The sequence below is a fragment of the Primulina eburnea genome, chromosome 4 (genome assembly GCF_022965805.1).
Source record: "Primulina eburnea isolate SZY01 chromosome 4, ASM2296580v1, whole genome shotgun sequence".
Taxonomy (NCBI): domain Eukaryota; kingdom Viridiplantae; phylum Streptophyta; class Magnoliopsida; order Lamiales; family Gesneriaceae; genus Primulina; species Primulina eburnea.
In genome coordinates this window covers 39,192,771-39,219,635 of record NC_133104.1, presented here as the reverse complement: position 1 = coordinate 39,219,635, position 26,865 = coordinate 39,192,771, and the positions used below count along the sequence as shown (strand labels likewise).

The window sequence follows — 26,865 nt, the reverse complement described above, 5'->3', positions numbered from 1 at the left end:
AATTCAAAATTGAAGTGGTATATTTATATGTATGTTAGATATATATATATATATATATATATTGTTTTTACTTGCTAAAAAATTTAGCTTCCTCGTGTTGCTTGCAACAAGGAGTTACTGCTGAAACTAATATAAGGCAGAGATATGAGGAACCGTCGATGATCAGAATAGTGAATCCACAAACTCAGCAAGGCCGAGTTTTTGTTGAGAAAACAGTATTATTTCTTCCTTGTTGGCTTAAATTTCAATGGAATAAGAATCATAAACAGTATTTGAATAAAGAACCAGAAATTAAAATACAGATTACTATACATATAACAGATACATGATACTACAATGTGTTTCTTCCACTTGAATTTGTTTATCCTTGTAGTCCTAAACCCTTTCTTTGTACACGTGGTAATGATACGTATTCATCACCAAGAATTAGACTAAGCATGACATTCTGTCTGTACATTTAGAAAATATCACCAGAAACTATCATCAACACCGACAGAAGGAGGGCGGTGATATTCTTTCTCAACCTCCATCTCCAGCTCTGGTTCACCGGATTTAAACTCTTCTGATTCAACAGCTGCTAGGTTCTTTATATCGACCACCGAGAGCTCATCAAGGCGTCTCACTATCAAATCAGCGGCTCCAAGCTCATATACAGGGTGTTTGCTAGCAACGGCGACACATTTCATCTGAGCATCATGGGCTGCCTCAACCGTTTGATTCGAGTTTCCAAACACTATCACTCTCTCGGGTATGAATTGGAGGAGCTGTGCAGCATACACGAACATCTCTGGATCAGGCTTTCCTCGGTAGACATCCTCTGCGGCCACGATGACAGTAAACACCCCTTCGATCCCAATGGCTCTAATGGCTGTTTCGAGATACTTTCTCGGTCTAGTAGACACCAAAGCCATAGGAACCTTGTACTGTATCAGAACATTAACGAATTCTTGAGACCCAGGGCGAAATTGATAAACCTCACCCTGCAAAGACTGGTAAATATCCTCTTTTCTCGATGCCAATCTTTTCACTTGGATTGGATCTCTCGACCAGCAGAGAACTTCGGATATTGCTTGCTCGTTCTTCATTCCTTCTAGTCTACAGAGAACGAAAGCTGGTGGTAGCGATTTTCCTTCTTCCTGAGAAAGAGCCAACCATGCTTGTTTCTCGAGATCAGGATTATACTCGATTAACACGCCTTCCCACTCAAATATAGCACCTAACCAACCACAACCAAGTCTTTCCTGCCGAAGTAATGGATTACCCAGTGTGGGACTATCTGCTTTATTTTCCGGTGGCCACAACCCCGGCCTCTGATCCAAGCCAGTCCCTATCCCGTACATAAACTCCTGATGAATTTGCTCTCTCCCACGATAGGAGTATACCTCCTTTGTCAATTCCATTGCTTGAGCCTTTAGCCACGACATCCTTGGACGATCAAGTCGCAATCTTGGAAAAGCAGCAGATAAAGAAACTTCCTTACCGGGAAATTTTGTAAAGGTAAGGCGACAAAGATCAGCCGGCTTCCGCTTGTTTGAGACATTCTTGCAATAATGATTTCCATACACAGGTCGTAACCCTAATATGGATGTTGTCGCGATTGATTCCACCATCTTTATGTAATCAATCACCACAACAGCTCAACTCTACGATGGCTTCAGAACCCAATAACGTCCCACTTCCAACAACACAAACAGAACTCTTATGAAATCAATATAAATATATATTTTGTATCTGTACAAATTATCCCTTTTATCACAAGCCCTCAAAATAGGTAAATATATCGCACAAACAAACTTCAATCAATTTACTTTGACCAATTGGTCCAAGACATAAAAACGAAATATCTCCCTAATATCTTCTATTTATTATCGTTGCTTAATTACAGTATAAATTTCTAAGAACCTTCTTCTGGGGAGAAGTAAGAAAACCAAAATGACGCAAAAGTTATTCTCACGAAAAGTAAACAATAAAGAAAAAGTAACGCAAAGATGGTAATTTTATTCACACCTAATTACAGTAAACAACCAAATACAAAGATTTTGCAACACTGACCCAAGCAATTTTTTTTTATTTAAAATCCAAGCCCAGAACCCAGAAAATTCATAACAAAGAAAATATTTTCACACACCCAGAAAACCCGATTGATCTCAACAAAGCAAATAGAAAAGCAATTGGCCAAGAAATTGGAGAATATATCTACAGACACACAGAAAATCAAGGACTTGTGAAGAAGGGATTTAAGAGTAACCTAGAACGGGTTAGGGGAAAGGGGTTGGATGATAAAGATGAGATTTTTATTGATCCGAAGAAACGTGAAATCGTGGAGTAATTTGTTTTCCTTCGTATTTGTGTGGTTTACAGGCAACGCGGGGGACTTTGTTAACGGGGAAAGCAAGCCGCGACACTGGCGCAGGTTTTTTATTTGACCAAACGAAACGTGCCGATTTATCTTTTGAGAAGAAAATTGGGAAATTATTACGAGGGCTGTAGAATTTTCTTCCTAGTTTCGGGTGACATATTTTTAAATTTTATTTTATACAATGACAAAAATTTGTGTGAGACGATCTCACGGATCATATTTGTGAGACAGATCTTTTATTTGGGTCATTCATGAAAAAGTATTATTTTTTATGCTAAGAGTATTATTTTTATTGTGAATATAGGTAGGGATTGACCCGTCTTGCAGATTAAGATCCGGAGAACTGTCTTACATTAGACGTACTCTTAAACAATACTGCTATAATCAATATATATGGGATTAATTAATATCTCGTGTCAAAATCCAAACGATCTTTTAGTAAGATTAGTTAATTTTGATGAGTCGGGATATATGCAAATTATTTTTAAAAATTTGATTTTGTTTCCCGAGAATTATTTGGTTGTCTTTACTCTTGAGTAAATCTCTTGTGAGACGCTTTCACATATTTATATTTGTAAGACAAGTCGATCTGATTCATACTTTCAATGAAAAATAATATTTTTGACATAAAAAATAATATTTTTTTAATATTCGGATCAGGTCGGAAATTCGTTTAATAAAATTGACTCATAATATCTTATATAAGTTTATGTGTTATTCTTGTCATTCCAATTACAAGCGTGATAAATATGAGTCTTCCTTTATTTCTGCTTTTTTAAAAATAGTATTACTATGATAAGTGTGAATAACCCTAGATCTTCTTATAACATAATATTCCATTTGTTTTTCCTTCAACAGAAATAAATTACTATATTTTTTTTAACGCTGATTATAACATAATATTCAATTCCATGACAAAAACTTGTGTGAGACGGTTTCACAGGTTTTGTTTGTGAGACGGATCTCTTATTTAGGTCATCAATGAAAAAGTATTATTTTTTATGCTAAGAATATTATTTTTTATTGTGAATATTGATATGATTGATCCGTCTCACAGATTAAAATCCGTGAGACGGTCTCACATGTGATCCACTCATATTCCATTTGTTTTTCCTTCAACTGAAATAAATTACTATTTAAAAAAAATATTAATTGTAGTTAAAAATAAGTAATTATAGTTCGACATACACGGAAATAAATTTTGATAAATTATATATATATATATATATATATATATATATATATATATATATATATATATATATATATATATATATCTATTGTCTGTATATTACAAGTCGAAAATGCCTTGGAATTGCATCTATTAACTTAGATTTTCCGTGTACAAATAAACAATCACTCGAAGTACAATATTATTTAATTATTTTCACTAAAAATAAATATGTGGTATGTCAATATGTGTAATAAATAATTCATAAAGGACGTGGTCTAATAAAACACACAACAAATGTAAGGAATTTAATATATATACACTAGTGCACCGACTCAGATAATATTTTTTATAATTCATTTGGTTTATATTTAAAAGAAGATGAAAATATAATTATAAAAAATAGTAAATGAATATACTACAATTTTAATATATAAATAAAAAAAATAGAAAAAAGAAAAAAAAAACTCTACCAATAATTGAACCTACACTTGTTTCTACAAAAATCACAAATTGAAAAATTCTAAAACAGCAGCATATTTCCATCTTTTTATTTTTTTATCATTGAATTTTCATCAAAATTTCACCCCATTTTTACTTATTTTTAACTATAATAATTTTATTATTTATTAATTTCTAATATCAAGTTTTTTTACATATAATTGTCACGTGTTATATAAATTATAAAAATTTTACACATACTATTAAAGGTGTAGTTATTCTTTTATTATAATCTTATATATTCATAGTTCAATATTTACTATTACCTTATTACATCATACCACGTTAATCATTTAAGGTCACTGATTAAATTTATGTTATTTAAAAGTAACATATTTAAAGATAATAAAATAGTGCTCATCACTATTGTTTAAAGTCATTTCAACAATAAATGCATCAATTTTTTTTCTTTTAATTTAGAAATCAAAAGGAATTATTTGTCTACATATTAATTAAAAATAAATATAACAAGCCAAAGCATGGAAAATTCAATGATACATGGAGAGTCGTGTACCATAATCAAATATGATAGAATTAGTACTTTGATGCATGAAAGTCAAAAACTTGTGTGAGACGGTCTCATAGATCGTATTTTGTGAGACAGATATTTTATTTGGATCATCCATGAAAAAATATTACTTTTTACTGTGAATATCGATAGAGTCGACACGTCTCATAGATAAAAATTCATGAGAACGTTTTACAAGAGACATACTCTGCATAAAAGAGAGATCCAAACAAAGGTCTTGATTAAGGGATTTCTAAAAAGAGGCCTCCCAACTCATGATGTGGTCAAAGGATTGAATTTCCATTGGTTTATAAACAAAAGAAGAAAATATAGAATAAATAATTTTTTTTTGGCTTAGGAAAGAAAGAGGTATTACAGATGGTAATTAGTATTTGACAAGAGATTTAGCAAAAAGAATTCAATTGTTTTGATCCAAAGGCATATAGTTGTTGGAGTAATATCAATATAATTAAATGAAAAAAATTACATTTTTGTTTATCTAACTTGCAAGTTTTCTTTTTTGTCATGTTATTGATCATTTCACGGTCTAAGTTTCCTAACATATAATTTTTTAAAAAGAAATTATAGTCTTTTTTCACTTGATTGCTGATGTATTATCCGACACATCACATTTAAGTAGTTTGGTAAAGTTGAACTTGACTGATAATAATTTATCTGGTCCAATACCAACAAGTTTTGAGAACTTGAAAGGGCTGATTAATTTAGATTTGAGTTATAATAAACTCGCTGGTGAGCTTCCTTCATTTCTTGCTAGCATAATAAACCTTGTCGGTTATTATGTTCAGCAGAGCAGGTTTTCTGGACAGGTTGATAAATTTCAAAGTGTTTTTTTTCGGGGAAAAAAACTATCATTTTCAGTGATATGATATCGCTTCTATAAAAAATTAATGATTCGATGAAAAATGATTAAATTGAAAAAAATAAAATACAAAATAGAGAATTAAAACTATAAATTGACCGATAGCATAACCAAAATAAAAAACGTGCAAGTTGTATGATCGAAAATGTAATTTTCTTTATTAAATATCAGAAACATATGCCAAAAGTATCTTTTATCTCATCTCATCTAACATACATATAAATATACCACTTCAATTGTAAATTTCTTTATTTATCCTTGTTCATTTAAGTTTGCCTATACCACTTCAATTGTGAATTTCCTTATATGTCATTTTTCATTTAAGTCGGCCAATTAAATTATTAGGTTATCTTAAGAGATTTTTTTTTTAAATTCATTGTCCATCTTAAATGAATGTTGACATTAATACACATTTCTCTTTATTTCTTAAATTTTATGCCAAAAAAATAATTTTTTTTACATTTCCTTGTTCATTTAAGTTAGCAAATTAAATTAATATGTTTTTTAAGGGTTTTTTGTGATTCATTGTCCATCTTTGACAGATTTGGAAATTCGCTATTCTGTTAATTTTATTTTTATTGTTTTTTCATTTTGAATGATATTTGAATGAAAAATATTTTTGCTGATTTATCATTTAAGAGAGTTGTATTATGTCGCGGATTAAAAAATGTCATATAAATAAGTGAATATATATGATTTATTGTCATGATTTATTTTTATGTAGTGTGTTTCGATATATTTAGATTGATAAATACTTATAAACATGATGTTATTCAAGCGACTTTAAATATTATCTAATTCTCGTTATTATTTTTTTTGTTATTAGTCATCTACGTATATGGCACGTATACATTCTTAGTATAAATAAATATATAACATGTAGATTGAATTATCTTAAACTCTATATTTAAAATAATTGTTATATATTCATACATACGATATGTAGAATAACACTAATGAAATAACATTAATACAACCAAAGCTTCGTTTCCCAAATAAATATTTAAGAAAAATGATACGCGCAGTCATCTTTATTGTATTTAATCCAAGATCTGGCCCCATACCTGGTGGTAATGGGGGCGATCGTTGATCAATTCGGATTAGTGAAAAAAGAAGAAAAATAAATAAAAAAAATCAAGGTATGCATGTTTATTTTTTCATGTAAATCATTAAGATTTACTGTTGCTGGGGCTGGACCTCATTGTTTCCCCCTTTGTACCCATATATGCTTCTTCTCTTGATTCTTTGAGTGTGAAAAGAATCTGAGTGATGATTTTCATGTGAGTATTTGCTTCTTTTTTTGGCCATTGGTTTGTTTTAACTTTCTTTTCTTCATTAGCTAAATGTGAAATGAAGTTTTCTCAGACAAGACTTAGAGTTCAAGAGATGAAGAAAATGATTGCATTTACTTGCAATTTGTTGGGTTTTCTTTGGCTTCACTCCTCTGAGATCTAAAGCGTGATATTGTAGTTTTTCATGGAAATTGTACTTTTATTGGCGTGGAATGCAAAGTTGTCTAAAAACTCGATTTTCATTTGTCCAGTATTAGTATGTATTGCTTTAATGTTAGAAACTTTGAATTCAAATGTGGTAAAAATTAGATTTTTGAGGTTTCTGTATAATTTGCTATTAGGACAACATGATTACTAGGGTCTACGTATTCGGTGGCATTGTGGTATAAAATCTCCAAATGTGTCTTTGAAATGCAAAGGAAATTATTTTCTTGCCTCAAAGAGTGTTAGCTTAGTACCAAATACCGATATATATTGTTGGTTAACCAGAAGATATGGGTATGAGATTCTTTCCATTGTATTTACCAGTTTTCTCATTGAAGGTGCATTACAACAAGTTTCGGGTTTTTTTTTTGAAATTGGATTCTACGCTTTCTTGACGAATGAGCATGCATTTCAATCCATTATGTCCTTGTTGAGAAGCCAACTCTTGATAGTTCATTTCATATGATTATTTTGTTAGCACATTATGCTATGGTTATACTTGGGCTTCGATATTCTTGGTGATTTACTGTATTTGAGTTGTTGAATTCGGATTATAATAATTTTCATCATGATATGTTCAGAAACATATATTGGTTTTGAATTTAGAGATGTTAATTGATTTATTGTCCGTTTTTTGAAATTCATGTGTTCTTTAGGTGTCATACCTATAGATGAAACTAGACTGAGTAGAAATGGAGCCAAACTCGAACTCGTATTGTGTCGTAGATAGTCCCACATCTGTCCTCCCTGGTTCTCGGCCTAGTTCAAAAGATGCGAATAGAAAATCAAAGGGAAATCCCAAGTATGCAAATGATATACCGAGTCTACAAAAACAGTTCACCAAAATTAGCTTTAGTCGCTGCATAGTGCGCCCTATCTAGAGATATTCGATCTAGAAGACATATGTTGTTGTAAAAAATATTGCTGAAGGAATTTCAGAGGAAAGAAAAACAAAACAAGTCCGGTGAAGCTTTTTTCATATCAGAAACAATGCATTCAATCACATATTTAAAGACTGAAAATAACAAAAAACTAAACTAATTCCTTAAGACTAGGATAGCATAACAGAATGAAAGACTAATTCAAAACACATGATTTTGCACATGTGGACTTTTATTTTTAAAGAAACTAAAGCAATTTCTCAACACTCCTCCTTGCTTTAGGAACTGCAAACTCCACTTTTCTGCCTAAGAATCTCAAATCTGTTGAAAGGTAGTGGCTTTGTGAATGAATCTGCCAGTTGGTCTTCAGACTTGCAATAGAGCAGTGTTACAACATCTTCTTTCTGTACTTCTCGCACAAAGAACAACTTAATGTTGAAATGCTTAGTTTTCCCATGAAACACTGGATTTTTTGAGATAGCAATGGCTGCTTGGTTGTCAACAAAAATTTCAGTGCTTTTCTTTGGCTCCATGTTGAGATCTGTTAGAATTTTCCTCAACCATATTGCTTGATTAACAGCTGCGGCTGCAGCAATGAATTCAGCCTCTGCAGTGGACTGCGCCACATTTTCTTGTTTTCTTGAACACCATGAAAAAATACCAGCCCCAAAACTAAAGCAATAACCTGAGGTGCTTTTCATGTCATCTGCTGATCCTCCCCAATCACTATCTGAGAATCCTACTAGCTTGAACTCCTTGCTTTTTGTGAATTTTACTCCAAGATCAATTGTGCCTTTTATATATCGAATCACCCTCTTGGCAGCCCTTAGATGTATCTCACTAGCACAATGCATAAATCTAGATAGAATACTTACTGCATTCATGATGTCTGGTCTTGTTGTTGTCAAATACATCAAGCATCCCACCAAGCTTCTAAAAAATTCTTCATTCACTTTATCAGTACCATCGTCTTGACACAACTTTTCTTTTTGATTCATTGGTGTACTCACTTCTTTGCAATCTTCAAACTTGAACTTCTTCAGAATCTCCTTTGCATACTTCCTCTGACAGATGAAGACTTCATGCTCTTTTTGCTTAATTTCCATTCCAAGAAAGAATGTCATTAAGCCAAGGTCTGTCATTTCAAAAACTTTCATAATCTTGAGCTTGAAGTTTTTTACCAGTGTTGTGTTGGATCCTGTAACTAACAAATCGTCAACATAAAGTGATATAACAAGAACCTCATTGCTTTCTTGTTTTACATACAAAGTTGATTCGGAGAGACTTTTAACAAATCCCAAGCTCAACAAATAATCATCAATTTTGCTGTACCAAACCCTTGGAGCTTGCTTCAAGCCATAAAGAGCTTTCTTGAGAAGATAAACCTTGTCTTCTTCTCCTTTCTTCACAAATCCTTCAGGTTGATCAACATAGATCTCTTCCTTCAAGTCACCATTCAAGAAGGCTGACTTAACATCTAACTGGTAGACTCTCCAGTTTTTTTGAGCAGCAATTGCAAGCAGCATTCTGATGGTGTCAAGCCTAGCAACTGGTGCGAAAGTGTCTGAGTAGTCAACACCAAAAATCTGTGCAAAACCCCTCACCACTAGTCTTGCTTTGTACTTGTGAACTGAACCATTGGCATTGAGTTTAGTTCTAAACACCCATTTGACTCCAATTACTTTCCTGTCTTGAGGTCTCTCCACAAGATGCCAAGTCTTGTTCTTTTCAATCATGGACAGCTCCTCCTTCATTGCAACCATCCAATTTTGATCTTTCTTGGCTTCTTCATAACTTGCTGGTTCACACACTGCTATGTTGCACCTGTGATATATTTCAGAAAGAGATCGAGTACCTCTAATAGGAGCATCATCAAATGCTTCATTTTGCCAGTCATTAGCAATCTGATCTGTTATTACACCATTAGTCAGATGTTGAAACTTCAGTTGCTGTGAAACTTTGTCCTCCTCTGCTGAAATATTCCAGTCCCATTTTTTGTCTTCCACGAAATGCACATCTCTGCTTATAACAATTTTCCCATCTTGTGGTTTGAAAATTTTATAAGCTTTACTCGCATCGCTATAGCCTATAAAGATGCTTGGTGATGCTCTTTTGTCAAGTTTGTCTCGCTTGCTCTGCGGAACATGAGTATAACACAAACAACCAAATATTTTAAGAAATTTTAAGGTTGGTTTGTATCCATACCAGACTTCAAATGGTGTTTGATCTTTGATTGCTCTTGTAGGAAGTCTGTTTTGAAGGAATACAGCTGTGTTTGCTGCTTCTGCCCAGAATTTCTTTGGCAAACTCTTCTCGTGCAACATACATCTTGTCATCTCCATAATATATCTATTCTTTCTTTCACTAACTCCATTTTGTTGTGGAGTATATGGAGCAGTTAGTTGATGTTGAATGCCCGATTCCTCGCAAAATTGATTGAAAGCTTCTGAGGTATACTCCTTCCCATTGTCTGATCTAAGAGCTTTGATTTTGCATCCACTTTCATTTTCAACTTTCGCTTTGAAATTCCAGAAAACTCGTGCAACTTCTGACTTGTACTTCAAAAAGAAAATCCAACACATGCGTGTGAAGTCATCAATGAAAGCAATATAGTACTTACTTCCTGACAGTGATTCTGTACTTTGAGGACCACACACATCAGTGTGTATTAGCTGCAATTTTTGTGTTGCTCTCCAAGCCGTCTTTGGAAATGGCTTTCTGCTTTGCTTTCCATACTGACAAGCTTCACAATCTGGAATTTCTTTATCAAGGTCAGGCAAATCATTTGTGAACTGATTTGTCTTCATGTATTGCAAACCTCGAAGATGATAGTGACCCAGCCTCTTGTGCCATGTTTCAGTGATGCTTTCCTTTGCCAAGAAAGCAGCATGCTCCTCTTCAAGTGGATTGAAAGAAAAACTTCTCTTTTTCATTCTGATATTGAAGATTTTCAGGCCTGCTTGGTCTTCAATCAGACAAGAACCATTGTTAAAAGTCACTTTGTACCCCTTTTCTATTAATTGACCAATACTTATTAGATTTTGATCAATTTCAGGAACATATAGCACATCATGTATTAACTTGGTTCCTGTGCAGCTTTCTATTGCTATGGTGCCCTTGCCTTTTACTTCAATGCAGTCACCATTGCCAATTCTAACTTTCTTCGAATCTGCAGTCCTTAATTCTGTGAACAGCTCCTTGTTCTTGGTCATGTGATTTGTGCAACCACTATCAATCAACCAATCTTCAGATGAAACATGACTTGTGTAACATGATGCAACAAATAGTTGATCATGATCTCCTTGGTCTTCAATCTGAACTTTAACTTCTTGTTGTTGATTTTTGAATTTGCAAATCACAGCTTCATGTCCCTGCTGGTTGCATTTGTTGCACATTGCATCAGGTCTTTTCCAACATTTGTAAGGAGAGTGTCCTTTTTTTCCACAATGTTTACATGGAGGATAATTTCCTCTGTTGCCAGCAGCTTTTGTTTCTTGCTTGTCTTTGTTGTTGGTTTCAACATCATGACTGTTTGTTCTTTGATTCCTTTTGTTATAGTTTTTCTTGTGCTTTCTATCATCTTGATGCTTGGCTGCCAAGGCTCCTTCAACTACTCCTTCTTGCCTCATTGCTCTTCTCTGCTCTTGTGCTTGGAAGGCACTAAGTAATTCTGCTACTGTAACCTTAGACAAATCTTTTGTATTTTCTAAAGTTGTTATTGTAGCTTCATACCTTTCAGGCACTGTTACAAGAATTTTTTGAACAATCCTTGAATCTTCAAGGCTAGATCCAAGCAATCTGACTTGAGTGGCTAGTTTGAGAAGTCGATCAACATACTCCTTTATGTTTTCAGAGTCCTTCATCCTTTGCATCTCAAAGCTACGAACCAAATTCAAAACTTGCATACCTCGAATTCTTTCATCTCCTTCATACTCAGTCTTGAGATAATTCCATATCTCGTGTGCTGATTTTAGGCCAACAATTCGAGTGAAGATGACTGATGAGACTGCTGCAAACAGACAAGCTTTCGCCTTTGATTTGTTTGTCCTCTTTTCCTTGTGTGTTTTTAGTTGTGCAATGGTTGGATTGTTTGGAAGAGCTGAAACTTCATAGTCTTCTTCCACAGCTTCCCAAAGATCCAAAGCTTCCAAATGTGTCTGCATCCGAACTGCCCAAACTTGGTAATTTTCTCCATCGAACATAGGTGGAGAAATGGATGAGAAACTCGTTTGTGCTTCCATGTTTACACTCACTCACACAGGTCCCTCAAGATGAAGCTCTGATACCAATTGTTGTTGTAAAAAATATTGCTGAAGGAATTTCAGAGGAAAGAAAAACAAAACAAGTCCGGTGAAGCTTTTTTCATATCAGAAACAATGCATTCAATCACATATTTAAAGACTGAAAATAACAAAAAACTAAACTAATTCCTTAAGACTAGGATAGCATAACAGAATGAAAGACTAATTCAAAACACATGATTTTGCACATGTGGACTTTTATTTTTAAAGAAACTAAAGCAATTTCTCAACAACATACACTGGCAGATAACGAGGTGCTGAAAAGGGGGTCGTTCTATTTAAAGTTCCGAAGGAGGAGGCAGCCAAAGAAGCTGATGCTATTGCTGGAAGGAAAATAATGAAGTTATCTCCGGAAATTGCATCAACATTTTCATTCACGTGTTTGTGGTTAGTTATGCCACTTCAGATGTAGATAGCTATTCAGTTGAACAAAGTACGTCCTCAGAAATGTCTCTCTCAGAACAAACTACAACTTATGACCGTTTTCAGGATCTCGCGATCATATCTGAATCTAGCATTTATCCTAAAATTGATGGTAGCAGGGTAAAAGAAAGAGGTCTCTCTTTCCATTTGCACAGGTCATTATCAGCAAGATTCCCTTTGCCACATTCACCTGCTCAATCAGAGAGTGATAGCTCAAAAACCAGCAGTCCAAAGACTCATTATAATCCTGTAAGAAAGATTTTTGATCCATTTGTTAAGTTCAAGTCTCAAAGAAGTGCATTGAGTAGAGCCAGCAATGCAAGCCGGGAAAGAATTAGCAGGGATATTGATGGCAATTGTAAAAATACGACTTTCAAATCCCAGTTGAATGATCTATCAGACAAGTCACACTATGTGGAACACGATCCTCGTTCCAAAAGGAAAGAAAACCACAATTCCTTTCCCCGGTATTCTCCTGCACATCTTCGTGGTCTTCTCAGGTTCGAATATAAGCACGGGATGCCATTTTTCGAGTTCACAGTGAAGTCACCAGATGATATCTATGTTGCAAAAACATGGAAGTTCGAAAATAGTGTATCTCAGGTTTATACCTTCCATTCACTTCATCAAAGAAGGAAGAGCAATGCTAGTGGATGGGGATATAAAGACTACAGCCGAGAAACACCTATCATGGGACAGATGCATGTCTCTTGTTATCCCTGTCAAGAGGTAATAGTTGGGGGAGATTTTAGCAACTCTATGGTAACAGAGTTTGTGTTGTACGATGTTTCCCTTTTGAGAAAAAGTGTCACCTCTCAAAATAATTACCTGGTTTCTGATGACATTTTATCCTGGGGTAGTTGTGAGCTAAATGAAGACTCATCCACAAACAAGAATAAAGATCAAACGAAGAATTCTCGTGAGAACAATCATTTTGATTTGTTGGCTTCTCGGTGTCTGGAAGCTGGAGAACTGCATCCAGGACTTGAAATTGCCTCCATTATCACGCAAATCCCTTTTGAGAAGAGAGAGAGCATGAAATTCAAGAATGGAGATATAAATATTAATAATCGACTCCCTAACTTGCTAGATAATTGTCGGATCGAGAGGGAAAATAAGGGTGTTTTTGAACACTCAAGTCCTCGGATTATGCATGTTGTGATTCCAGGTGGAATCCATAGTTTGCCGAGCAGTAAAAGTCGGGGTCCTTCATCGATACTAGATAGATGGAGATTAGGCGGCGGAGGATGCGATTGTGATGGATGGGATATGGCTTGTCCCCTCGACGTTTTTGGCTGTGCAAATATTCATATCGCTGACGGTCATCCCTTCATGACTGAGGATCAAGTTCTGATACAGCTCTTTGCCGAGGTAACTTCACCATTTTCGTTTTAGTCTGGAGCAAAAGAAATAAATTTTATATCAGTCATGCATATCAAATGGTGGGTAGCTTGTATCATTTTTGTTACTTTAATAAAATAAGAAAAGTCATGTACCCTTTTATTCCAAAATTTTATGTTTGAAATCATATCCTGTAACTTAAAGTCAATAACAGAATTTGTGCTTGGCCTCATCATATAAGTAACTTTTACAAGATTTTTTTAACAAGAATTTTACTATATTTTATCACTAAATAATTATGATCTGAACTTGAGAGCACAATGGCTGATCAACAAAATAAATGTACTTACTATTAGTACTAAAGTACACTGGGACAAGTAGAAAAAAATTCCAGACATCCTTAGTATGATTTAGGAGTATTTTCATTTAGAAACTCTGAAACATGCAGATATCGTTTAACTCCGGCATGATAACTCACTTGGTCTTTACCGCTTCTGTACTGCCTAATTTTCTGCAGGGGAGAAAAGACAACGTCCCACGATTTACGATGAATTTAATCGAGGATGGAAAATATGCAGTTGATTTCCATGTACAATTAACTTCATTACAAGCATTCTCCATATGCATTGCTATGTTGCATTCCTCAGAAACCGGCACCGCTGCTAGGAACAAGAAAAGCAACGTGCTGATTCGATGAGGGTATTTCCCAAGGAGGAAACTGAAATATTGGTAGATGACGTGCAGGAGGAAAATAGATTTCAAGTTAACAAGAAGAACGTGGAAGAAATATTGCCATCTCTTGTACTCGATTCTCCATTCTCTCAATTGCCCGAGCATAGATAGGCAGTGTAATGAACGAAGAGATGATCATTAATGCATGAGATTAAGAAATCCAGACTAATTTCTACATGAAAGTTGGTACGAGGAATCTGATATCCTTTCGAGGCAAGCTCAAGACAGATTCAGGGCTGGATAACACAGTTGAGTACGCGAGCGTCACAACAAGTGCAGCAGAAGATTTGGTATTTCTTGTTTGCGGTAAGAAACAAGCTGAAATACAGATGGTATGAATGTTGCAACTCAAGAGGTGGATTGCATTTTAAATTGAAGGTGGCAAAAAAAAGTTTTTCTGTAAAATTCAGTTTGTCTACTCCAACGCTGATTCAAACTAAACACAATATAAGTTTTTATTACCAGCAGTAGATGTAGAAATGAGGGAGGGCAGTCGTAGGCTCTAGATCACAGTTGATGAGGAAATTCGCAGGATTTGGTCTTATCCAAAAGAGTCGTAGAGATTGATTTTGAACCTGAGATGTAATCTATCGTCGTCGTCAGTGTTATTTTTCATTGTTGCGGGGTAAGAAAAAGAATCACCTTTCAAAGGTTGAGTTCAAATTACCTTCATGGTGGTGCGCTAAGCGAGTATCAAACAATCTCATCTGATATCCATGATTTTTCCTAGGGACTCCACACGTGAAAATTAACAAAAGCATGGGATGCAACATTAGGAAAAGAGTCAACCTTTCTAAATGGTTAGCGTTCTCCAATAAATGGTTAAAAATAGTTTATATTAATGATCATGGAGTATCTACGACGGCCATATATTCAATGGCAGTACACGACTACGAAGTGTTCAAATGACTTTGCAAGTACAAGTTTCATATAAAACCTCAACAACAACAAAAAACGGTGAAACCTCTAAAATTCGTAACCCCAAACTTCCAAACTCTCTATGAGTCGAAAAACAGCCTTTGACTTTTCTTCCATGTTCATCATGCAGTTGCGAATAGGAGTGAAAGTAATGTTGATGAATCATCTTCCATCCTCTGTTCAATCGGAATTATCTGAGTGCTCCTTTGCCGAATCTCCAATGAGAGCAAACTCTTGAAAGATTCATACGATGCAAAAAAGAGTGCTCCTTGAATCATATACATGACAAGTCTTGGAGTCAAACCCCTGAAAGTAAGATCAAGGTTAGTTTTGTCAAATCTTTGAACCAGGATTGAAATAGACAAACCTGCCTCAAATGAAAAACACTTCAAATTCTGTGTGTGATCTTTCTAAGTATACTTCCATCCCAAAATATATATTCTTGTCATTCGGACTAATTTTTTTGGTTGCCAGTGACTTCAGCACCTCCCTTTTTCTAGTTTGCTGTGCTATTCACATTACTAAACACAAGCAAAAGAAAAAAAAAATAGGTTTCTTGTCATTTTAATCCTATCCACAATTTATTTCATTGGAAAATGGGAAATTATGAAGCACATAATTGACACCATGCTAGCACCACCCAAGCATCCCCCATGCCTCTGAATGAAATGACAGAGCCAGGGCATCACAGCAAAAGGCCAACAACTAGCCCAAGAAAATATGGCTCTTATTTATTTATTTTTTTATCATACCACAGAGCTGTATTGCGGTGATTGCATTTGACTACGACACTACATGAGCAATTCTTCTTAAAGAAAAACTCGAAGACAGAACTAGCTAACATTCTGAGGTAGACACGAAACGAGTCATTGTTCAGTTAAAATTTACTGCGATGCCTCACCTGTACAGACCTTTCAAACCTTCATGCTTCCCTATATCCGTAAGCGTATTAAATACACCATTATACCGAGCCATCGATCCAGGAACCTGCATAATAAAGATTTTATTTATCTATACAAAGTATATTCTATTGTAAGCATGATAGATATATTTAAAAATATTTGATTGTGATTTAATAAGATAAATAATGTATTGTGTATCATTTTTCTATCTTTGGTAGGATAGTATTTAATTAGGCCTAATTTAGTGGGATTAGTTGTAGCATTGTATTATATAATTGTGTATTATAAGCTGCAGATTATATGAGAAATAATTTTCTTAAATTAATTTCTTCTTTATGGTATCAAGAGCCCAAGGTTTCTTCTTCTTCATCATCAAAAAACAAATCAAATGCTTCATCCACTAACACTGCATCTGGAAAAAAAAAATTGGGTCGGTGTCCTCTTCCACTGGAAACGATATTTCCTCCCTGCAAATCACGGCCCATAAACTCAACGGCAAAAACTATCAACGATCGGCCCAGTCGGTGATGATTGTAATATGTTGGCGAGGGAAATTGAGGTATTTAACAGGTGACTCCCTCGCCCAAGTCCAACCGATCCATCATATAATCAGTGGCAGGCCCAAAATCAGCAGACGTTATCTCTGGTTCCAGACCGCGAAGGAAGTGTGGGATGTGGGTCGGAATATACATTCGGACCTGGGTAATGCATCACAATTTGTGAACTTCGATTGAAGTTAAAGGACATGAAGCAGGGTCAAAATTATGTGATACAATATTTCTCTTGTTCAAGAACTTCGGCAATAGTTGGATTTTTTCCTTGAAGATAAGTCTTTATGTGCAGATCGCAGTTTTAAGCACAGGCTCTCTCTTGAAAAAGAATGACAATTTGATTTCCTGGCCGGCCTCAATCACAATTTGGATGATGTTCGAGGCCGCGTTGTGGCCAGAGATCCCTTTCCATCACCGGAAGATGCATTTGCGGATGTCAGACGTGAAGAAATGCGCGGAAAGGTATGCTCACTGATGAAGTTTCTGCTCCTCACTCAACTCCAGAGGTCTCTGCCTTCGCAACAAATAAAGTGCAATCACAAGACCAGCGTACAGGTAAGAGGCCTTGGTACGAACGTTGTAATCGTCCTGGTCATACAAAGGACAAGTTATAGGAAATTTACGGTAAACTAGCTAATTGGCAGCCCTGGAAGAAGAACAATGGGTGTGTCCATCAAGCCCAATTCATGCAAGAATAGCCTGCCAACAGGCTATTGAGCAGTACTGCCGCCTTCTCCGACAAACTGCTCTTAGTCAACAAGCAAACACCACTGTTGGGTCTTGTTCTTTGACTCAATGTGGTAAATTTCACTCAGCTTTTAGTGTATCATCTCAACTATCATGGATATTGACTCCTGTGCCTCCGATCACATGACAGGAGACTTCAGCCTTTTTTGCTCTCATGCTCGTGGTTCGAGTCACTCTCATTTTAAGATTGATGATGGTTCGTTAAGCCTTGTTGTTGGAGTTGGTTATATTCAACTCTCGAAGAATATTATGCTAAAATATGTGCTTCATGTTCCCTCTCTTGCTTGCAATCTGATTTTTGTGTACAAACTCACCCATGGTTATATTCAACTCTCGAAGAATATTATGCTAAAATATGTGCTTCATGTTCCCTCTCTTGCTTGCAATCTGATTTTTGTGTACAAACTCACCCATTGTGTTGCTAAATTCTTGTCTTTCTCTTGTATTTTTCAGGACCTACCGTCGGGGAAGACGATTGACAGTGCTAAGATTCACAATGAACTCCAATATCTTGAGTTTGCTCCACCAAGAAATCAACAAGCTCTAGCGTCTAGTGTTTCTTCTCATTTTGTTTCTAGTACTAGGGAAATAATGTTATGGCATCATCGTTTAGGCCATCCTATTTTTTCTTATTTGAAACGCTCTTTCCCATTTATTTGATAATAAAAATCTTGGTTTTCTAACTTGTGCAATTTGTTAATTTGCCAAACATATTCGTTTATCTTTTCCCCACAAACCTTATACACCTACTACGCCTTTTTCACTGATCCATAGTGACATTTGGGATCCCTCACCAATCACTACATCTAATGGGAAACAATGGTTCATAACTTTCATCGATGACCACTCGCGAGCGACTTGGGGTTACCTTCTTCATAACAAATCTGATGATAACAAAACCTTCCAGTCATTTCACCAAATGGTCCAAACTCAATTCCAAGCCCATATTCAGATCCTTATAACCGATAACAGTAAAGAATATTTCAATACTATTATCAGGGAATACCTATCACATCATGACATAATCGATCAGAGTTTTCGCATTGATACTCCGCAACAAAATAGGATATCAGAACGCCAAAATCGTCATTTATTAGGAGTCGTTTGTTCCATCATGTTTACCATTCATGTTCCAAAGTACCTATGGGTGGATGTTATCCTTATTGCTGCATATGTCATCATCAATCGCCTACACAGTCGAAACATCAACTTTGACACCCGTTATCTCTCCTTAGCAAATCATGTCCACATTTGTCCAACTCCAACAGCCTTCCCTAAAAAAACATTTGGGTGTATGGCCTTTTTCATGCACATGAGCATCATCGCAGTAAACTTGATCCTAGGGCTATCAAAACAGTCTTCATCGGATACTCCCCAACTCAAAAAAAAAAAAAACATCGTTGCTACTGTCCTCAAACTGGAAAAAATTGTCTCCCGGGATGTCACCTTCTTTGAAGATAAAGCTTATTTTTCTCACTTCACTTCAAGGGGGAAACAAGATAAAGAAGCTCATTGGGATAGTCCACCCCACCCCTCTTTTGTGTTAGTCTAGACACCAAGATTGCCTCCATTCCTAACCAAGTTCAAGACCCTCTCTCATTTAACTTCCCCAAACCATGTCCCAGTAATAGAAACAAGGGGGAATCAACATCTCAGCAAGAGTTGCAACTAGCAAGTATATTCTCGACAGAAAATAATGCAAGTTGATGAAGAATTGTGAATCTTAATCTTAGCCAACAAAACAAACATAAGGTATATTCTCGATCACGAACTTATCATGATCTTAATATTCCAATTGCGGTCAGAAAAGGTGTGAGCTCTTGCACTCAACACTCGATTTCTAACGTTATATCCTATTCAAAGTTGTCTAATGCATTTCGTGCCTTTACCTCGAGTGTGTCAAGTGTGATGATTCCCAGGTCTATCCAAGAAGCACTAACAATTCCAAAGTGGCGAAGAAATGGGTATTTACACTCAAATACAAGGCACAAAAGCTCGTCTGGTAGCCAAATGATTCACTCAAACCAAAGGCATTGATTATACCAAGACATTCACACCAGTTGCCAAGCTCAACACTTTTAATCTTCTATCCTTAGCGGCTAATCTTGACTGGTCATTGCATCAGTTTGATATAAAAAACATGCATTCTTCAATGGTGAACTCGAAAATGAAGTCTAAATGAGCCAATCTCCAGGATTTGAAGAAGATTTATGAAATCAGACTGGTTGTAAACTCAACAAATTTCTCTATAGGTTAAAATAGTCACCACGTGTATGGTTTGACAGGTTTTCCAAGACGATAAAAAAATCGGATATAGCCAACGACAAGCAGATATTTTTTTTTGTTAAACATTTGCAGTAAAAAAATATCACTATTCTTATAGTATACGTGATGGCATCATTGTACAAGGGAATGATCACCAAGATATTGAAGATATCAAGTTGATGATGGCTAAAGAATTTGAAGTCAAAGATCTTGGACTACCAAAATACTTTCCGGGGATGGAAATTGCTATAAGCAAAAAGGTTATTTCTTTTCTAGAAAAAACTGGTATGCTTGGTTGCAAACCCAGCAAAATTCCAATTGAGTTGGGGAATAAGAAGAGGATCTTCGAAGGAAAACCGGTTGGAAAACTTATTTATTTGTCTCATACTCGCCCAGATATTGCTTTTGTTGTGAGTTTGGTAAGTCGAAATATTCATTCCTCATGTCAGAGTCATCTAGATGTCGTATACAAAAGTTTGAGATACTTAAAATAAACTCCGGACGGAGGTCTCTTTCTCGCAAAAACCAGTTATCGAAGAGCGAAGGTCTTCACTGATACAGACTGGGTTGGATCTATCACTAACAGAAAATCAACATATGGGTATTGCACTTCGGTTTGGGGAAATTTGGTGACTTGACGCAATAAGAAACAGTCCATTGTTGCAAGAATGTAGTACATAATCAGAGTATAGAGCCATGGCTCAAGTAGTATGTGAACTTATTTGGATAAGACACGTAATGGAAGAATTAAAAATAAAATTCAAGGATCCTATGAAATTTTTTTGTGACAACAAATCAACAATCAGCATAGTTCACAATCATGTTCATCACGATAGAACAAAGCACGTAGAAGTTGAAGACACTTTGTTAAAGAAAAATTGGAGCAAGGCATGATTAGTGTTGAATACGTGTCCAATTCTAAACAACTTGCTGATTTGTTAACAAAGAGACTATCAAAACAAGCTCGTGAGCTCCTTGTAGGCAAACTTGGTCTTATCAACATCTATAGCCAAGCTCGAGGAGGAGTGAAGAGTATAATGAATCTGATTAAATATTTAAAAATATTTGATTGAGATTTGATAAGATACATAATGTATCCTGTATCTTTTTTTGGTAGGATAATTATATAGTTGTGTTTTGTGTGTTGCAGATAATATCAGAAATAATTTTGTTCTCTCAATTTCTTCTTTTAGATACATATGACTCGATTTAGGAATTAACAAACCTGAGTTTGCAATCTTGTCTTAACAACGTCAAAAGGAGTTGTAAACAATGAGGCTATGGATCCAGCCAGTCCTCCACAAACTAACTGCGAAACAGCAAAAGTTATGACAAAACTTGAAAAGGTATCTGAAGTCGTAAGCTATTCACAAGCATGTTAGACGAACCGTCGTCAATGTATTAGCTTGAGCATCTGAATGGGCTGCCGGTAACATGTTTTCTTTCAGGCTTTCATAAGTATAAAACTGCATGTTTATACATGATTAAAAACATAAAAAGACAATCACCAGCAGACAGAAAGAATCTTGAAAGTAAAATCAGAAATATCTTCCCTTGTGAAAATATTAGGTCTCTATTGTTACCTTGATGGCAGAATGTGGAACATTTCTGCAGAGTACAGCTCCCCAACCAGTATATAATGAAGGCAACCCACCTTTTTTAACAACCTCTATCAAGGCATTCCTGCAGCATGAAAGCAGTTTAGAAAAAAGTATAACATCCATGCAAGAGAGCTCCAAATGCATCAGGTCAATTAGTTTAATAACATAACAGGACCTAAAATTTGAGAGATGGCTAGTTTGAAAATAAATAAGAAACTGTAACTAGTTCAGGATGATAATTCAGAAACGAAAAGATAAAATAGCAGAAATATTAAGAAAAAAATTAACTAAGGAAAATAGATTTGGAAGCCATAAAGCAGAATTTTAGCACCACGTCCGTCCATGCAGGACCACCCTTTCACTTTATTTATTATTTGGAAAATATTGTCTTGTCCTGAAAATCATATATGCGGTTTTTTTTATTGAAACCAATTCCTGGCATGAACTCGGCATGAACTAATTCAGAGAAGCGATGGAGTCTGAAATGCACACCAGCTGTTCCGATAGTGTGAACCAACTTGCATCTGCTGTTTGACACGCTCACTAGGAGTAAAAATGAATGACGTAGCAATACTTGCACAACCTCCTGCCGTGCAATGAGCCAAAGAGTGATATTCCTACACAAGGAACGAAACACTTCAATATCTGAAGATGTTAACTTATTCCAAATTCAAAACTCATGCTCTTGGTTTTTAACAGGCCTTTACATCTAATATAAGATCCAATCACCTTTATATTACATTAAATTGATCTAGGTTGTATATTCATCAGTTCTTGTTGCCAAATACTCGACTAACATGCATGTATACACCATGACTATTAATTTTGGATCTATGTTCTGCAATCTCCAACTTATTCGTGAAGGGTAAGTTAACATAGACTGGGACACTTCCCTTGAACTCAGTCTTTCGGTAAAAGAGGATTCTAAAACAATGGCATTTGTAATGCTTGGCATGAAAATTAACTGTATGTAGTACCTACACAGCAAAAAATAATGGTACAAATATTATGCTCCAGTTATTCTATTATTATCTTTTTTCAACTTTCTGCAACAACATATTATTACATCACCTTGGGAAGAAGGGGAAGCAAATTTCGCTTCACCGATTCATATGTGAATGTGTAGACTGCAGAAATTGGAGCTGAAGAAACAATATTACTGGAAATGCCACGATAAAGCCCCGTTACACCTGAGGATAACTATTTAGTTTTAGGTCCTTTAGAAATAATTAGCCCAAGAAATATAAATAAGTATGATTGATACAAATTCAAGAAAGGAAAATGAATTTCCTCAAAGCAGCCAGAACTCTTGCAAGAAATTCACACCTCTTTCAGAAATAATAGATCTGCCTATGTAGTGAAGGGGTTTCTGATCAGCACGGCATGACTGAACAACTGTCTTGATTGTGTCCATGGGATGTAGACAAAGGCTGACAACTATCCCAGCCATTGCACCTGCAAAGGCATGCTCTTGCTTAGCAACTGAATAACGAGGTTTCTCCTTTGCTGACAAGTTAGTTTCGAATTTGGAGGAGTCCGCATCAAAAGATATTACCCCTTGACTTGATGTATCCTCGTGCAAGCCATCCACAGATTCCCGAACTTTAATTTCATCAAAACTTGATGTTGAATTGGTTTCTTGGGAGTCAATATCAGAACTTGAGGGAAAAATCTTTGGTATGTGTGTCATTATATTTTCTGCGTGCACAGTATCATTTCCACAGCACAGGGTAGATGACTTCGAGTCAAAATTGGCAACTACGCGACGTGATATATCTATAGGCTCTGTGGCTCCAGGATCACAACCAGAAATTTTTAAGTTATATGTTGAACATGCTGTATGAGCAGGCACAGAGCCTCTAGCTGAATTTGAGTGATGAACTGTGTAATGGTCATGTGCCACATGGTCATCAATTCTAGCTAAGACCTGATTCTTTGTCTTAGCAAGATTCATTTCACTCATCCATCTGTAAGTTATTCCCAAATTAGGTATTCTTCCTACACCAGGAACATAACTCTCAGTCGAATAAGTGTGCTTCAAAGTAGATCTTGTTTGTAATCGTCTCCAGAAAGAATAACATTCATAACTAGGAAAAATCTTCTTGTTCCTTTCAGAATATTCCAAATTTTCCTGCATAAATTTTGCAGTATCTGTTTTACCAGTTGACCGGTCTAAGAGAGGTTGATCATAAGTCAAAGTAGAAGCACAAATCGCTTCTTCTTCATTAGAACAGCCGTCTATGTTGCTTTTCTGATTGAGCTTAGTTCTATGGGAGTTGTTTTTAGACAAAAGAACTGAAAGGGGCTGCGACGCACGATCCCACACATAGTTTACAGCGGATATTAGGTCACGGGAGCTTAATATCTCGGAAACTGCGGGATCAGAATTTCTAAGGGACCGGTTATCATTTTCTAAGGAAGTGAGAGTATCGTCTGTGTAAACAAAATCAGCAAGATCAAAAGATGCACCGTCCTTGATAGGAGTATGCCTTTGTTTGATTGAATATCTTTCATTTCTTTGGGATACTCTGTCTTTACTCATCTTCTACAGATAACTAGCATTCATACAAGAAAGGTGAGGGACAGAATGGCACCTGCATTATCAACAATAAGGTTCCATTATTAAACGCAATAAAAGGGATTAGTAGTTTAGTACATAAAATCACACTTCAAAAGTCAAGGTGCACAAAACTGATAGAGCTTCACACAAGTTTAACTTTCATACTAAAAACTGATTTATCGAAGGGAGATTCTCAAGAAATGTGGGCTAGTTCCTTTAGAAGAAATATTGATATGAAAGATAATGCACAAGAAGCCTATGAAAATAACCGAAACCGTGAGTCACCTACGCAGCCAGCACAGTTCAAGTAAGCTTATATTGAGCAAACATGGGCCATGCTCAAGCAATGTCATTTTTACATATATTACCAGTTCACCAAGGCATGTTGAAATGTTCTCGTTTCTCAAACGCTCAACTCCTATAGTAGAACATACCACAACAGAATCAACAGTCACTAATGAAAATTTGTCAAATGATCTGTTTTAGTCCCAAAATAATTGAGCTCCATAAAATTTGATATACCCACACGACAAGAAAATCTCATTCATACAATCAGATGGCTGATTAGTTATTCCAGACGTTATTTCGCATATGAACTGGCACTAATAGTTTCCCCGTTAAAGTCCTAGTTCCTCATTTAGCAACTCCGTAATAATTGAAATCAACAAGGAACAAAGACATGAGTAAAATTTATATACTCATTAGCAATCAACAGCAAGTTTTCTCCAAAGGAAATAGCTTGGAATCCATACTCAACCATTAACTCAGAACCATAACTAGTCGGAAATACCCAAAATTGCCTAATAAAATCAATACTAAAGCATTTGAAAAATGTGCAATTCACAATGAAACTAGGAAAGTATATAACAAACAGCAGAACAATGGCCTTTCCCAGTAAAAGGGCCCCATGCCAATCAAAAAAGTTAGGATCTTTAAGAGAACCCAACTTGAATTTCATCTGTCCAATTCCAAGAACATGATCTTTTTACTTTTATTTATCGAGCACACCCAGTAACCAAGAACACGCATATATAGATACAAAAATGTATCAGCAGAAAAGGTTTAAAAGTGAACCTGGACAAGATCGATGGTTTATAGTCAAAACTTCAACTCCGTGTTCCAATACTTTATAGTTCATTTTGCCAAGTCAAAGAAATGAAGTCTTCAATATTTCTCCTTTCGAGGGCTTTGCTTTTGATTGAAAGTAGAGATTGTGAGACGAAAACAAAATTGGGAAGTGAAAATCGAGAATTGATTGCTATGTTTGTTCTGAACTCTCTGGAAACTCGAAACTCAATTCAAGATGTTTTTACTTTTCGATTTTAGTAAAATTTTAATTTCTACAAGTCCGAGCTAAATTATGCGAGGAAAATATTAATTAGTTCTTTTAATATATTTGAAGTATTTTTTTTATTAATTTAATTTAAATGATTAAACTAATAATATACTACTTAAAATCCTTTCTGTGTTCCACGTGAAATTTGATGACATTTTGTGAGATTTAAAATTAAAAAATTATTTTATTGTCTGACTTGATTTTTTTATTTTTGTAACTACACACCAAGACAAGACAATAGTTTCAGTAGTATCATATTGCAACTCATGGCCATGGCCATGTATTGTTTTCTGTATTCTCACAGTCTCTGTAATTGCATACCAAGACAATGTTTCTGAATATTTATGCATAATTTTGGTGTGTTTTGTATTCTAAAAAGTTTGTTTATGTTTGTGATCAATATTGCTTGTTAGATCATATTTATTTGATTTTCATTTATGATACAGTATTCAAACACATTTTCATTGTTTTTCCCTATTGGCGGTGTGAAGTTAGATAGATTAAGAGAACGTGGTATCAAAAAGGAAATGTTTGTAGCCTTCGAAAATGTTAAGCAAGAACAGGACAAGAGCTATTATCTGGGTAAGACATATTTTGCAACTCCAACTTAAAACTTGAAATTTCTATTTAAATTCAAATCCCTCATCAGTTAGAATGCTATAATGCTTTTGAAGTTGCTGATATGTGTCCATGACTGGCATCGATGCTTGTAAGCGTATCTGCAAATACTACAACCCAACAAGATATGGCACAAGGAAGCAGCAAAAAGTATGAAGTCAAATTGTGGCTTCGGTTTCGGTATAAATTCTTGGGACATCTTCTCAAAATTTACACTATGATTACAAATATGTAAGATTTTTAAGCTATGAATTAAACTATAATATCATCTCATACTTTAGTTGACAAGCCATAAAATACCATGTCAACGAGTAACCATAAGAAACTTTAAACACAAACGCTTCCAACCATTTCCAGCCAATAAAAAAAAGGTACAAATCCAATTCACAATCTCTAAAAAGGTTTAGCAATGTAGTAAACAAAATGAAAGTTGAGACCTTCATCCGTTGACCCCATCTCCAATTGATGAGACTTTTGAACGGAGCTAAATTTCAGAATCAAACATGTGATAATTTCATCACATAAATCAATATCAGAGGCAAAAGAACTAACAAACATTTTATTGAGAAAATAACATCGGGATTTCCCAATACAATACACAGAAGAAAAACACAACCATCCCAGTAGTTGTAAGATATAAATGAGAGAATACATTGAGAAAAAAATATCTAATCATCACTATTAATTTTCAGAGATTCAATTTGTTTTTTTATCTCCTTTGTCATCTCTAATAAATTTGCAAGTGTAACTTCCAATTTAACTATCTTTTCAGCT

The 26,865-nt window shown here is 35.3% G+C and overlaps 3 protein-coding genes across 5 annotated transcripts; 1 reads left to right on the top strand and 2 right to left on the bottom strand.

Annotated features, from left to right (window-relative positions):
- Positions 1 to 287: 287 nt before the first annotated feature.
- LOC140831215 (5-amino-6-(5-phospho-D-ribitylamino)uracil phosphatase, chloroplastic-like) lies at positions 288 to 2,413 on the bottom strand. Its single transcript, XM_073195053.1, has one exon. It carries the CDS (start codon positions 1,608 to 1,610, stop codon positions 468 to 470), a length of 1,143 nt encoding a protein of 380 aa, XP_073051154.1. The 5' UTR covers positions 1,611 to 2,413; the 3' UTR covers positions 288 to 467.
- Positions 2,414 to 12,335: 9,922 nt separating this feature from the next.
- LOC140831214 (uncharacterized) lies at positions 12,336 to 15,335 on the top strand. 2 transcript variants are annotated; one of them, XR_012117802.1, is made up of 3 exons: positions 12,336 to 13,891; positions 14,379 to 14,933; positions 15,093 to 15,335. XR_012117802.1 is itself a non-coding variant. In XM_073195052.1 (2 exons), the coding sequence occupies exons 1-2, from the start codon at positions 12,545 to 12,547 to the stop codon at positions 14,556 to 14,558; spliced, it is 1,527 nt and encodes a 508-aa protein (XP_073051153.1). In that variant the 5' UTR covers positions 12,336 to 12,544; the 3' UTR covers positions 14,559 to 15,334. The 2 variants fall into 2 exon arrangements, 1 of the variants encoding a protein (XP_073051153.1); XM_073195052.1 differs by having other exon boundaries at positions 14,379 to 15,334.
- Positions 15,336 to 15,419: 84 nt separating this feature from the next.
- On the bottom strand, positions 15,420 to 25,472 carry LOC140831213 (uncharacterized). 2 transcript variants are annotated; one of them, XM_073195049.1, is made up of 9 exons: positions 25,212 to 25,470; positions 22,904 to 24,171; positions 22,649 to 22,767; positions 22,070 to 22,194; positions 21,560 to 21,659; positions 21,365 to 21,442; positions 21,202 to 21,285; positions 16,413 to 16,498; positions 15,420 to 15,817 (listed from the first exon to the last, which is right to left on the bottom strand). In XM_073195049.1, exons 2-9 carry the CDS (start codon positions 24,117 to 24,119, stop codon positions 15,634 to 15,636), a joined length of 1,992 nt encoding a protein of 663 aa, XP_073051150.1. In that variant the 5' UTR covers positions 24,120 to 24,171; positions 25,212 to 25,470; the 3' UTR covers positions 15,420 to 15,633. The 2 variants fall into 2 exon arrangements, with proteins under 2 accessions (XP_073051150.1, XP_073051152.1); XM_073195051.1 differs by having other exon boundaries at positions 15,677 to 15,817; positions 16,423 to 16,498; positions 25,212 to 25,472.
- Between the last annotated feature and the right edge of the window lie 1,393 nt (positions 25,473 to 26,865).

Coding starts and splice junctions, on each gene's coding strand:
- LOC140831213 (XM_073195049.1), bottom strand. CDS start 24,119: ATGAGTAAAGACAGAGTATCCCAAAGAAATGAAAGATATTCAATCAAA. Junction 16,499..21,201: donor AGACAAGATTGCAAACTCAG/GTTTGTTAATTC, acceptor TTTATTATGCAG/GTTCCTGGATCGATGGCTCG. Junction 15,818..16,412: donor GGTTTGAAAGGTCTGTACAG/GTGAGGCATCGC, acceptor TCTTACTTTCAG/GGGTTTGACTCCAAGACTTG.
- LOC140831215 (XM_073195053.1), bottom strand. CDS start 1,610: ATGGTGGAATCAATCGCGACAACATCCATATTAGGGTTACGACCTGTG.
- LOC140831214 (XM_073195052.1), top strand. CDS start 12,545: ATGTCTCTCTCAGAACAAACTACAACTTATGACCGTTTTCAGGATCTC. Junction 13,892..14,378: donor TGATACAGCTCTTTGCCGAG/GTAACTTCACCA, acceptor AATTTTCTGCAG/GGGAGAAAAGACAACGTCCC.